A 14064-nucleotide genomic window follows, 5' to 3' on the forward strand; every position below is an offset into this window, starting at 1 on the left:
AGCACATATTCTGCATGACCATATTCTACATCCCTAATCCTACCCAATGCCTAAATTTAACAACTACCTTACTAACTATTAATAAGCAGCAAATTAAGAGTTTATTGAGGCAAAATTTGTAGTTAATTGTTTAATAGCAAGAATTGAACCTTAAAATAAAGTGTGACCAAAATAAAAAATAAAATCATTAAAATGATGCTAGTTTAGGTAGGCTAGTTATTAGGCAGTTTGGCATTTTTATAGTTATACTAATAAATAATCTAATAATTAATTCGCTCATAATAAAACTATATATACAGTGCCCTCCAAAAGTATTGGAACAGTAAAGACAAAATTGCTCTGTTGCCTGTGGAGTCAAGACATTTACAAATATGATTAAAAGATGAATATGAGACAAAACTACAGAATGTTACATTTTATTATTAAAGCTGTGAAAATGAAATGACCAAGAAATGATGTGTCTGTAAAATCAGCAACAACTTCCAGAAAGCTGGGGTGATGCTCTGACAATCTACTGTCCTCAGGAGACTTTGACACAGAATTACAGATGCTACACAGCAAGATGCAAACCTCTGACCAGCACCAAAAATAGAAAGGCAAGATTAGAGTTAGCAAAAAAGCACAAAGGTGAGCCAGAAGAGTTTTGGAACTGTGTTTATGGACCAATGAGACAAAGATGAACCTTTATCTAAGTGATGGGAAAGCAAAAATGTGGAGAAAAAAGGGAACTGCAAATGATCCCAAGCATACAGCCTCATCTGTAAAGCATGGTGGAGGTGGTGTCATGGCATGGGCATGCATGGCTCCCTCTAGAACAGGCCCTCTCAACTTTACTGATGACTTAATGTATGATGACAGGAGCAGAATGAATTTGGAAGGGTACAAAACCATCTTGCCTACCAATATTCAAGAAAATACCACCAGATTCATTGGGAAGTGCTTCATAGTGCATCAGGACAATGACCCAAAACACCCTGCCAGTTCAGTCAAGGAGTTTATAAGGGCAAAGAAATGGAAAGCCTTAGATTGCCCAAGTCAATCTCCAGATTTAAATCTGACTGAACATGAATTTCACCAGCTGAAGAGGAGAGAAAAGGCAGAAACTCCCCAAAACAAACAACAATTGGAATTGGCTGCATTAAAGGCTGGGAAAAGTATTTCAAAGGATGAGACCAAGAGTCTGGTGATGTCTATGGGTCACAGACTCACTGCTGTGATTGTGCGCAAGAGATCTGCAACTAAATAATAGCTTTTAATCTTTTATATCTGCCTTATGTTCAACTGTCCCAATACTTATGCTCACATCAATGAGTGGGATGAACTCTAAAAGTGCTGTTCTTTTTATTTGGTAAAACATGACACGGCTAATAATAAAATGTGACATTCTCATATTCATGTCTCATATTCATCTTTTAATCATATTTGCAAATGTCTTGACTCCACAGCCAACAGAGCAATTTTGTCTTTACTGTTCCAATACTTATGGAGGGCACTGTATATATATATATATATATATATATATATATATATATATATATATATATATATATATATATTGTGGCGGGAGGAGCAAACGACAGACACAGTGGGCGTGGCGTCAGGCCTCGGAGAGGTTTTTATTAAACAAAAATATCAAAATAAGTGTCCAAGGGGAAAAAGTGTCCAAAATAAACTGTCCTCGTCTAGCTGCGGGGCATCGTGAAGGAGGGGCAGTGTTCGAGAAGGAAGGGTCCAGGAAAGGGGCGGAGTCCGGTGGCCGCACGCGCTCCCGTCTGGAGGTCCGGGGTTCCACGGCCCGGCATCCTGGCCCGACGGCCGTACCACGGGTGCGGTATCAACCGGACTGCGGGTCCGGCGGCTCGCGTCTCTGGCGGCGGCGGGTACTTCCCTCAACGCTCAATTCCTGGACCCACGAGGACACCAGCGTGCATGCACGGGGAAGAGACCGGTCTCTCGAGGAGAGGCGCGCTCGGCATTTAAACAGCGGCGGTGATGAGGCTCTATTCACATCCGGTGCGCCTCATCACACGCCGCCAGCCCTGGCTGTTTCAGCGCCCCCCTCTCTCACACACCCACTCCCGTCGGGAGCCTGGTGAAGGGCGGCGAATAAGGGACAGGGTGGTGATGATATTAGGGGGGAGGCAGCCGACTCGTCACAATATATATATATATATATATATATATGTATGTGTGTATATATATGAAACAAGAAAGTGACCACAACTTAAACCATATTAATCCAATGTGCAAAGATTACACATTCTAAACTGGATTTTGAAAAGGTTTTACTTTTATTTATTGCTTTTATCATTTCTTCAAAGTGTTCCTACAATGCATAATCCATACTAGGATCATTTTGTTAAAAAAAATCACCCACTGAAGGGCTGTGCAAGGTGTTCGTTATCCCTAATACATTTACATTTAGTCATTTGGCAGACGCTTTTATCCAAAGCGACTTACAATTGGGGAATACAAAAAGCGATTCATCTTGAAGAGGCAATCAGACAGAGGAAGTGCTCGTAACACCAAGTCTCAGTCTTTGTTCAAATAAGTACAAGCTAGTAAGGGGAGAGAAAGAGAGGGAAAGAGTTTTTTTTTTAAGTTTAGGATGAAGTCAAGTACTGACGAAAGAGATGAGTTTTCAGTTGTTGCTTGAAGATTGCCAGGGATCCGGCGTTCCGGATAGGGGTGGGAAGATTATTCCACCAGCCAGGAATGGTGAACGAGAATGTTCTGGAGCGTGATTTTGAGCCTCTCTGTGATGGTACCACAAGGCGTCGCTCACTAGCAGATCTCAAACTTCTGGAGGGGATGTAGGTTCGTAAAAGTGAGTGGAAGTAGGAGGGTGCTGAGCCTGTGGTAGTTCTGTACGCAAGCATCAGTGTCTTGAACTTGATGCGAGCTGCCACTGGTAGCCAGTGCAAGGAGATGAAGAGAGGTGTAACATGCGCTCTTTTGGGCTCGTTGAAGATCAGTCGTGCCGCTGCATTCTGAATCATTTGTAGAGGTTTGATTGTGTTTGATGGCAGACCAGCCAGAAGAGCATTGCAGTAGTCACATCCAATGGCCACATCTGATAGTTTATGGTATGAGCCTTAGTCATTTTTGAAAACGTAGCTTTGCACATCCCTGTTTTCCCCACAATCACAAACTCAAAAAATCTTTGCAATTCAGACTATGTGAGTTTAAAACTTCAGTCATTAGTAGAATTTTACAGATTGTCTAAACTGTCTCTTCCTGTAATGTTCATTTTACTGTGTTCTTCATCAGCTTTCTAGTTCCAATGACTGCTAGCCAGATGACACAGTAAAAAACCTTGGCCTATATGGCAATTAACACACTAATAAAAATGTATCTCGATGACTACATTATAATTTGTCTAACAAAGCAAATTATGCCACAACACAGGAAACTAGGACGAAATCTCCCCCTTTTTTTTACTCAAATCCTCCATGGACCATCAACAGCCTCTAAACGTCTGATTATTCTCTTTCTGTGGTGCAACACATGATCAGAACTACACATGGTGTCAACCTCATTAAGAGAGTTTAAGGGGGTGTCTAAAAATTAGCACAGTGTCAAGAGACAGAATGATTAGAAATGCTTAATTAGATGAATCACGAGGTGACTCCTTTTTTTTTTTTTTAAACAGTCTCATAAATGTCAGCCTTCATTTGCATTCAAAAGCATTAAAGAGTTAATTCACAGAAAAAAAAAAAAAAAAAAAAAAAAAAATATATATATATATATATATATATATATATATATATATATATATATATATATATATATATATATATATATATATATATATATATAATTTTTTTATTTTTTGAAAATTCTGGTTGTGGTCCAGGTCTCAAAATGTGCATTCTCCTGCTAGAGTTGTGTTTATAGAGTCGTCAGTGAAACGCCGGCGTTCCACGTCTTTTCTGTTTGCCGTACAAGTCCAAACATGTCGCCCCCTTTTAAAAACAATGACAGGTTCAACTGACCTGGGAGCAGCTTTCGGTCTCGCTCTGAGTCACTAGAGCCTGATGGAAAACACTTTCCTTTAAATATACAGTGACACAGGGTGACATTTCCTGGTGGGATTTCTGGGCGTATAAGATTTGCTTGGATCTGTGATTACTTTTTTAAAATAAAGAAATCAAAATGAATAGCACAAATCTGAAAAAAGGGGAACGAGAGAAAAGAAAGGTGTGTTTTCTAAACCAGCCCTACCTGATTCAAGTTTCATGTCTGGCAGATACTCTGACTGGTGAAGAGAAACAGAACAAACTGGAAGGGCGACTGCCACCAGATTTGTCAGAGGTCGGGTTGGGTAGGGCCAAACTCATGTCTGAAGTACCTGAAATAGATAAGCGAACAACTACACCCAGATACAACATAAGACTGCTGCATTATTTCATATTAGTACAAAATAAGTATCACTCCGAGTCATGCTACTAAGCTTGATAAGACTCCCAAAAAGGTTTAATTTGTGGTCTTTAATGCATTTTCAAATTACTTTTCTAAGTGAGTAGACTTTCATTTGGTGGACAATAAAACGCAATCCCATAGACTTATATTAAAAGAGGGACCTAAAAACCTTGTTGCATTATACTATACATACTATAATCAAGCCCGTACAACCAATGACAGCAAGTTTCCTACAATTCAGAGTCCTTAAAGTCCTGCTTCAATATTAATTGCCGGCTGCACCTGTGCTCCACACCTTTATCCTATGGCTTGTATTGAAGTGACATTAAATCCAATTAAACGGAGTTAACAATGATTTCTTAGGTGTCCTTGCTTGTCTCTGCACGTCTAGACTTCTGCCGCCAGTGTGCGATGGGCAGCGATTTATTAAACCTGAGCAATGATCTGCTTTAACAATGATTGTTAGTGATAAAATAGATAAAGCAGAAGTAGGCTTCTAGCTTTTCAGTATAGTTAAAAAAAAACATGATAATAACATAAATATAAAGAAAGCTGTCAATATCAAAATAATTAATTAAATATTAACTGTCATGTATCACTGTAATAATTATGATGACATACTCGTCAGATATGAAATTTCTTATTGCATGCATATTTGTATTTATGTTAGATGAGGGAAATTTAAAGAAATTAAAAACATAGGATGTTATAATCTTTATTTTGTGCTGTTTTCTTCAAATCAAACACTTAAAGTGACCCGATGCTGGCTGTTCTACCTGTTGTTCTTTACATAGCCAGTAGCGTACATTGTGCTATATAGTCTCATTTAAAGCACTGGTAATTCAGATTAGATCATCTGGAAAAGTTTGTGTCTGCAGTGAAACTACCCTGTCGTAAAAATCTAAAAGTAAATAATACCCCACATAGAGAAAAATAAAATAAAAGAAACAATTTGGATTAAATAGTCTTCACTAGACACCAGTGTTGCTCTGCAGAACGCATACCAGCTTGACTGACTGCAGAAATTATTGTGGGATATATATATTTTTTTAGTACACAAGAGAAAATATGATGCATATTTTAAAAAGACATCACAATAAATTATTTATTAAGATTATTTATAGTACATAAACTACATCAAAAATTGACTAACAAAATGTTTTATTAAAGTTAATATAATATAATATAAACTATAATAGCTAACATAATATATAATATTAAGTGACATTTTGGATTTTGTATGAAGTATGGTATGCTCTTTGTAATATATAATCTTTTTTACTTTGTGTGAGTGTTTTTGTCTCTGAGAAAATAAGTGTTTGATTAATTTTGAAGGGTTGAACCAAACCATAAATGCTAATGTTTTACTAAATGAATACTAATAGCAAAGGTGACCCTGGACAAAACCAGTCATAAGTCAATTTTTTTGAAATTGAGATTTATACATCATCTGAAAGCTGAATAAATAAGCTTTCCATTGATGTATGGTTTGTTAGGATAGGACATTATTTGGTCGAGATACAATTATTTTAATATCTGGAATCTGAGGGTGCAAAAAAAATCGAAATATTGAGAAAATCGCCTTTAAAGTTGTCTAAATGAAGTTCTTAGCTATGCATATTACTAATCAGAAATGAAGTTTTGATATATTTACAGTATGAAATTCACTAAATATCTTCATAGAACATGATCTTTGCTTAATATCCTAATGATTTTTGGCATAAAAGAAAAATAGATCATTTTGACCCATACAATGTATTGTTGGCTAATACCGTGATGAGCTACAGGATACCCTCTCACACACAAACACACATACATTTCATCTCACCTCCTTCATCTGCAGTATTTACTCAGGTCTGACCAGTCATTCAGGGACTTTCATGAACTATTAAAATGCTCCCATTACATTGAAACAGCAAAGATATTCCTGGTATCTGGATCTAATCACGGCAACAGGTGTCTTGTTGACTATCAAACCTTCAGCCAGTCAGCTGTAGTGTGGCACCAATCCGTAAAGCAAAGCAAATGATGGCCAAATGACAATTTATTAAAAAGCAAGAATGCTGGAAGGGTATTATTAATAATCATAACCAATTCTTCTGCCAAAAAGTAAACAATCCGATGTTTACAAATGACAGGTGACTTCAGTTGGTTCAATTGTCATTTAATTCATGAAGTGGCATGAGTAAAGTTACAGACATCAGACCATGAGTAATTCTAAATGTTAATGTGTTCTGTGTTGGCAAAGCAAATGACAAATGTTTATGTTAAGATACTGTATGTTAAAAATGTTGTCATGCTTCCATTAATAGTTTTTTTATTATTATTATTCTTATTATTAGCATTTTCCTCATACTGTCTATAAACAGTATGAGGTTGTGGACTTCCTGAAAGCTGCTTAGTAACAAACTCAGGTTTGGAGCATGCAATCACACAAGCATGTATTTATCTGAATTAGAACATTTAGATAAAAATTCTGACTATTATAATCACTAAAGTTTAAACCTAAAACAAAATGAATTGCCTTTTTAGAATTTTTAGTATGTGTGTGAGTGTGTGTGTGTGTGTGTGTATATATATATATATATATACACATACATACACACATACATACACACACATTTTTAGATTTTCAAAAACTTTGATTTATAAGCTTGTTTACCCATGGGGACCTCAATTTAGGACCCCACCGTGACACAAGTCCCCATGAGTCTGTGTGTATTCAGGTTTAAGTCCCCACCGGTACATAAAAATAAACACACACACACACACACACACACAACATCAAGCTATCATTTTAGGCTAACTATAACTAAACTTATAAAATAATCCATAAAAATGCATAAAATAATCCAAATAAACACACACCATAAAGCATAAAGTGTCTGTTAATTTAAAAAAAGAACAACCACATGCTATTTTTATTATTGTACATATACTATAGTTTCTCGTAAAAATGCAGGAAAACCAATAAATGAACAAATAAATAATGCTTAAACTATGGTCACACTGACTTTAAAAGTTCATAAGTGTGCTTACGTTGTCCTTTTTCTGTCTTTTCTCTAGAACGGCAAGTTAATCAAGTTCACTGCTTGTCCAACAAGATCGTGCGGAGGCCTTCCTGCTTACTGTCACTTCCTGTCGTTATTATCAGTCCAATAAAAAAAAAAAAAAAAAAAAAAAAAAAAGCACAAGGCATATTGTGTTTTCCCCATCCCTCTGCACCGATAAGCAGTTGGATTGAAATGCGTTGTGCACTGTTAAAGAATCATAAAAACAATTTCTGCATAAGCATATTTTTCAGGGAATATTACAGTGCATGAACTATTCTGTAACAGCAGATTTTAAAATAATATGAACAAGTATTGTTTTTGTCTGGGGTAGTGTAATGTCTTTACATACTAATAAAAAAAGTTTGTTTCAAAGATGGTTTATTTGCTTTTCCCCTTAAAAAGTCTAACAAAGTGGAAATAACTATCAAAAACAATGTGCTAAACCAAAATGGATATTCATTTAGTGTCACTGTTTTAAACATGCTTTGTTACTAGAAATGTCAATTAACACGGTCAAGCACAAAATGATTTACTACAGAGAAAATCCTTCTAAATTCAACATTATTTGGATATATTAAAGTTAGATAATGCTTTAAACATACAGACCAAAATATTTATTGGCTAAATGACTTATTTGAGTTACTAACTAATTAACTGAATAAATACATTTGCAGCTTAAGTTTGACTTTGTGTTAAGCACAAAGACAAAAGTAAATGCTCATAATTATTTACTTGCATTCTAATTCACATGATAGCATAATCAATAGGCTATTGTTTTATCAAAACCCAATTATGACGAAAAACTATAAATGATGACTCCTATCTCCAAATGACTCAATTTGCTTTAAATCTTCCATCCTAAAAAATGTCTAAATATCAGCCTACTGTAATGCTACTGCTGAGTCAAATAACCTGGGCATCATACAATTTCAGTTTTCTGCCACTTGGTTTGATATTTTAGATTTATATTTAATACACTGAAGTTCAAGTGTCCAAACACCTTTTGGGGGGGTCACTGTATGTTGGCAGGACCATGCTGATGATAAAGACTGAGGATAGCTATATGGACTAAAGTAACTTTTAAGAGAACATGGGGTTTGAGGTAAAACGGACGTGTAAGATGCGGTGCTGATTGCTCTTTCTGCCCAGGAACCCAGAAAAGCCGGTCGGACCTGAAGAGTCGTCATTCCAGTCTGAATGAAAAGCCCAGTGTGAACTGTACACGCACCTCAGGTATAAAAAGACTAACAGCACACCCAAGTCGTCTATCGACGATCTGAGACCGTTCCAGAACAACTGTTTGCGCTTTAGAGTCGGCCTTTTATCGTCTTGGAACGCTTATGTCGGATGGGTGACTTGAACCAGGTGTTCCACGCGATATTTGTTTAATAAGAGATTGCTTTTAAAGGAGGAAATACCTTCCCGAAGCGTTAAGATGTCGTAAGTGTCACGATACCACGATGAACGTTGCTTTTTAACGTTAAACGTTGTTCAGCTCCTAGAAACACGTGTTGAGAGTTTCCGTTCCGCTCCGTCGTGATGTTTTTGAACGCAAGGAACGCGTCCTGTGTGGACGGCTGGGACAGTCCCGCTGGAGCTGAAGAGGAGGTCCTGGACAGCTGCAGATGTGGGTCTCTTCTAGTCTCTCTGGTGCAGTGGTTCTTAACAGTTCAACAGTTCTATCTCAAAATTGTGAAATGTTTAGGACCACTTGATCAGGGAGACACTGGCATTGGCTTAGAACAAAGATGGCATGATAATGTGCTTTGAGACGATTACTTTCAAGTATTGGTTGTTTCTGACGCTGAAACATGCTGTGTTTTAACATCCCGATCTCATGAAAGTGCATATCACGAGTTTATGTTTTCGATTTCGATGTATACGCAGAAATTGACCTTGGCGTGCATATGATACGCGATGGGAAGGATTAGGGTTGTGGGGTACGTGCGTATCATATGCACGCCAACAAATTGCGAATCATATGCACGCGAAAACTGCGTATGATATGCACGCCAAAGTCAATTTCTGCGTATCAGTAGTTTGTATTTGGCGTACTATTTATACGCTTTTTGTATTTTTTATTTTATTTTATTTATTGTTCGAAGTGTAGCCTTTGCTTTTATCTCATCATTCTCTTTCGCGTAAAGTTTGGATTTATTTTTGAATAATTTTTTTAAGTTTTTGGCGTTTGGAGGTGCATGTTCATTGGCTATTTGACATGTGACCACCAATGTGACAGTCTACTTCGGATTTTCACGTTTAATTCAGTGTGTTACTTGCTGTTTGTTTTTAACTGTTTGTGAAATTTACTAGCAATGGATTTGAGAGAGAGTTAGTCCAACGCTAGTCCTAATTATAGTCTATTACAATGTCTTTTAAAGATTTTTTTCAGCATTTTATTCATTTATCTGTTTAATTAATATTATTATTAATTATATTTTTACATCATGTGTATGAGCCTGTCTGACATATTAAAGACATTTAAAACCCCAAAAACTCTTTTAAAGTCTTTCTCTCTTGTGCCCTCTTGTGTTCCTCTGTATAAATTTTAATACTTCTAACACTTATTTGCAATCAGTTGCTTAACGTGTATATTCATTTTGCCTGTTCATTATCAGCATATAATCTTTGCGCCCCATCAATACCCTCTTCCTATCTAAAGGGTAACAGGACACTCATACAGCAAACTGACCGGTAGCTGCAGTGTGTCGTCAGTGGTGTGCTGTCCGTGGTGCTGAAGCTCGTAAGTCTCTTGGGGACCATTGATTAAATTGTCCGAATCTTAAGATTTAACACTTTGTCTTAAGGTTTAACAAACACAGATGAGCACAAACTGTCATGCAAATCAATAGTCACAATTATCGCGTCTCAACAGTTTCATCAGTTCATTAAGCAGGCAAAAGACCGACCTGTGACCCTGCTTTTAATTAGAGTCCGACGAAACCATATAGAGAGTCTCCAAGCTGAGCATCAAACACCCACTGTACACATATCAAACTGTTTGTGGACAAATCGATTGTGCGAGTGTCTTGTAATCAAGAGGGGCAAAATAGAGGGGACTGGAGACACATCTCATGAATTGCAAATTAAAGCGGATCCCTTTAAGATTAACCCGTGCCACATACATAGCAAAACAAATGACATGCATCCGAGTGTACATAACCGAATTTCATATAGCCTACAGAACAATCGTTTTAATAATAAAAATACAAAACTATTACTATGTTATTTGATCATGCTGCATATTATACACCTGCTGTTGTTGAGTCATTAAATGCAAACAAACAAGGTATTTTGAGTCATTTCCCCGCTGAAATCAAAACACAACAACTGAAACAGCCTAAGTTCACTGGCTGATTTTAGCTGGTCTTCCAGCCTGGTCATAGTTGATTAGCAGGCTGGTTTTAAAGTGGTTTTGACCACTTCTTTGAACGCCACTGACCAGCTTAAACTAGCTATGCCCAATTTAAAACTTGCTAAGACCAGCCAACAAGCATAGGCTGGTTTTAGATTTTGCATTTATTTCGTATTTTATTTTAATTCTGTAATCTTTGTCTTGTCTTCCTCTGGCGCCCCTAGCGTCCAGCTAAACATCAAATTGATTTTCAACAAAATGCTACACTATAAAAATTATCTTTAAAATAGCAAACAAAACAAAGATGATTTAAATACGTTTTACAATAAAATCCTTGTTTTTTGTTTTACTTCAGAATTTCATATTTGATTGATGTGTCATTTCTTTGACTGTTTTACTTTATTTATTAGCAATTTCTAAGTGAAAATGGTTTGGACACCTATTTTTTCAGCATATAGCCTAGTAGGCTTATAGGACATAGAATATCAATTATGTTCTAAAAGAAATAGCTCATGCGGCTTGTTCTGTTGCTATTTGGTTACCTGTAGCGACTTTTGTCGCGAATTTTCTATCATTTTAATGCAGATGAATATACGCACTTTGACTGAAATTTTTAATTTTCCATATGCACATGCAATTTTCTAAATCCCCCAACAATTTTGTTTGTGCCTTAATGGCTCCCCCCATAATTCACTCCAAAAACTCGCTCCAGTCGAATGCTTCAATGCAACCATATTTTGCTGTCCCTTGTTATTGATAAATAATTCATGAGCGCTCAATCCAATCAGTTATTCTGTTTATCCGACTCCTCTCAGGCGCTAGTCGCTTTCTTTCTTCTTGATCTCAGAGGCGCGTCCTAAATAGCGGCAATATTCGCTAAACGCTCCGTCTTGCACCCCACTGGCGGAGCTCAGGGTGGAAGATATTTCAGCAGTCTTAACGAGGAGCCCGGAGCGATTTGCGAATATGCGCAAGGGCAGCAGATGTCGAGCAGCGCTCCCGTGAGACCCGATCTGCGGAATTTCATCATCGTGTCGGGATGACCCTGCGCTATCCCGGAGAGGAGAGCGAGAGAAAGGCTTGTGCACGTGGTAAATCACCTTTACAATGGAGTGTAATCATGAGGTCCTAAAGGACTGATGCATGAGCGACCCCCTTCCCCAACCAAACTAATCTGAAACACTGCTGGCTATCAATGCAACTTACGACTTTGTATATTGGGCCAAGCTGATGAGCCAATATCACTTCCAATTCACAATCAGACTTGTCAACAGTCAACTGCCTAATTCCCTTTACTCGGACCGACAAAACCCCGCTCCTTCAAAAGACAGTCCACAGGAACGAGTACATTATTGCAATAATGCCTGCCTGCTTATCTACAACATGCTCTTCTGTATGTTTGAGATAAGAGTTTTTATTAAGAGGGCAGCAGTAATGTCCTGTGTTCGCCTTTCAAAGCCAAGCAAATAACCCTCTTTATCTTGCGTATTAAGCTTCGTGTTTAAGCTGCTCAATAACAGGCCGGTTTTGCATTCGGCTGCTCAGAAAGCACGCGCCAGGGAGTCCTGTCGGTGGATGGATCCGCTTTAGTGTTGGAGGATCTGGCGTTCAAAAATAAGGGCCTTTCATCGCCACTCAACAAAGCTATGAAATACATTTTAAACAAATGTAAACTTTAAAAAAATGTAAACAAATTATAAATATATAAATATTACTGTTTCAAAAGTTTCTTGAAACGGAAAACAAATAAGAGCAAGCATTCTACTTTTTGACAGTTGTCATGTTGAAAGCCAGCTCGTGTCTTAAATGGTTTAAAACAATTAATAAAATAGTTAATTATCTGACATATCTTTATTTATCTATGTTTATCTATTAAAATATGAGAAGATTATATATTGTCTCATGCACACACAAGGATCACAAATTGGTTCTCATATTGCATCAGATTTAAAGGAGCAGACACTTAAAAAAAATTAAATTTGCTGTAAATAACTCACCCTCAGGCCATCATAAATTTAGCATTACATCATTTGCTCACTGGTTCCTTAGCTTTGAATGGGTGCCGCCAAAATGAGAGCCAAAACAGCTTTTAAAAACATCACAATAATGCACACCACTTCAATCCATCAAATAATATCATGTGAAGCTAAGTCTACGTCTTAGAAATAACTGAAAAGTCGCTTCTGGACTAAATACCAGTCCATAATCCATAATGACACTTCCTTCAGCGAAAACGTCAAAATCTGTTCAAAATCACATCACTTCAAAATCCATCAACATATTTGTTTAGAAATGTTTTCGCTTGTAAATTGTGCTTGATCTCTGCATATTTCTCCCCTGATTCAGACGAGACGACAAAATTATGGATAGAGGACTCATATTTGAGCGGAAACAACGGTTTTATGGTAAAAACGTCTTGATGGATTTGTTTCTTAGAAGCACCCAGCTTTTCAGTCGATGGACTGGAGTCGTGCTGATTACTTGGATTGTCAACGTTTCAGACTGACGGCACCCATTCACTGCAGAGGATCCATTGATAAACTAGTGATATAATGCTAAATTTCGCCGAATCTGTTCAGATGAAGATGGCCTGCTTACAGTGCTTACTGTAAGCAGTAAGCACTGTAATTGAACTACAGCTCTGAAAAGTAACTATGACTTATAGAAAAACAACATCAACAACAAAAAACAATCATTATTTAAGTACCATTTTCTTCACTGAATGTTGCGCGTTGCAGCGAGCATCGAGCACTGGCTGAGCATCAAGCGCAAGAGGGACCACACTAGCCAAGAGGATGTCAGAGCGGAGAGAGAGAGAGAGAGGGAGAGGGAGAGGGAGGTGGAGTTGTTCAAGGTAGTCTTCCTCAACAGGCTCGCGCGAGTTCACTCCTAGACCTGACAAGACAAGGCGTGGACAGCCTATCCCACAAGGATGTATGCCAGGAGCGCATGGATCATTTATGGATTGTATGGGGATCTTGCGTGCTTTAACGAGTCTCAAAATTTGGATGTATGATTTTATACGCGGCAAGTAGCCTAATTTGGAACAGAAACCGGACGATCTAAATGAGTCAACAGTTGGATGTACCTGAGAGGGAACCTTTGGATAAGACCATGACGCTGCTTTGGAATCAGAGAGGACCATCTGTAAAATGACTCGGAACTCTAGAGCGCTGCGATGACTTCTCCACGTTTTCTGTAAACTGGGCGAGGAAATATATCCACAGCTGCACA

General features: G+C 37.6%; 1 protein-coding gene across 2 annotated transcripts in view; it reads left to right on the forward strand.

Annotated features, from left to right (window-relative positions):
* The window catches only part of LOC306850653 (60 kDa lysophospholipase-like), a 40848-nt gene extending 33004 nt beyond the window's left edge, over nt 1-7844 (forward strand). For both annotated transcript variants that reach the window (XR_013782426.1, XM_079386398.1), the window contains one exon: nt 7489-7844. Coding sequence is in view for 1 of the 2 variants with exons in the window: in XM_079386398.1 (XP_079242524.1) it covers nt 7489-7584 (96 nt within the window). In the remaining variant the exon portion in view is untranslated. The remainder of the gene's footprint in view (nt 1-7488) is intronic.
* The last annotated feature ends 6220 nt before the right edge of the window (nt 7845-14064 follow it).

The sequence above is a fragment of the Barbus barbus genome (genome assembly GCF_936440315.1).
Source record: "Barbus barbus genome assembly, chromosome: 30".
Taxonomy (NCBI): domain Eukaryota; kingdom Metazoa; phylum Chordata; class Actinopteri; order Cypriniformes; family Cyprinidae; genus Barbus; species Barbus barbus.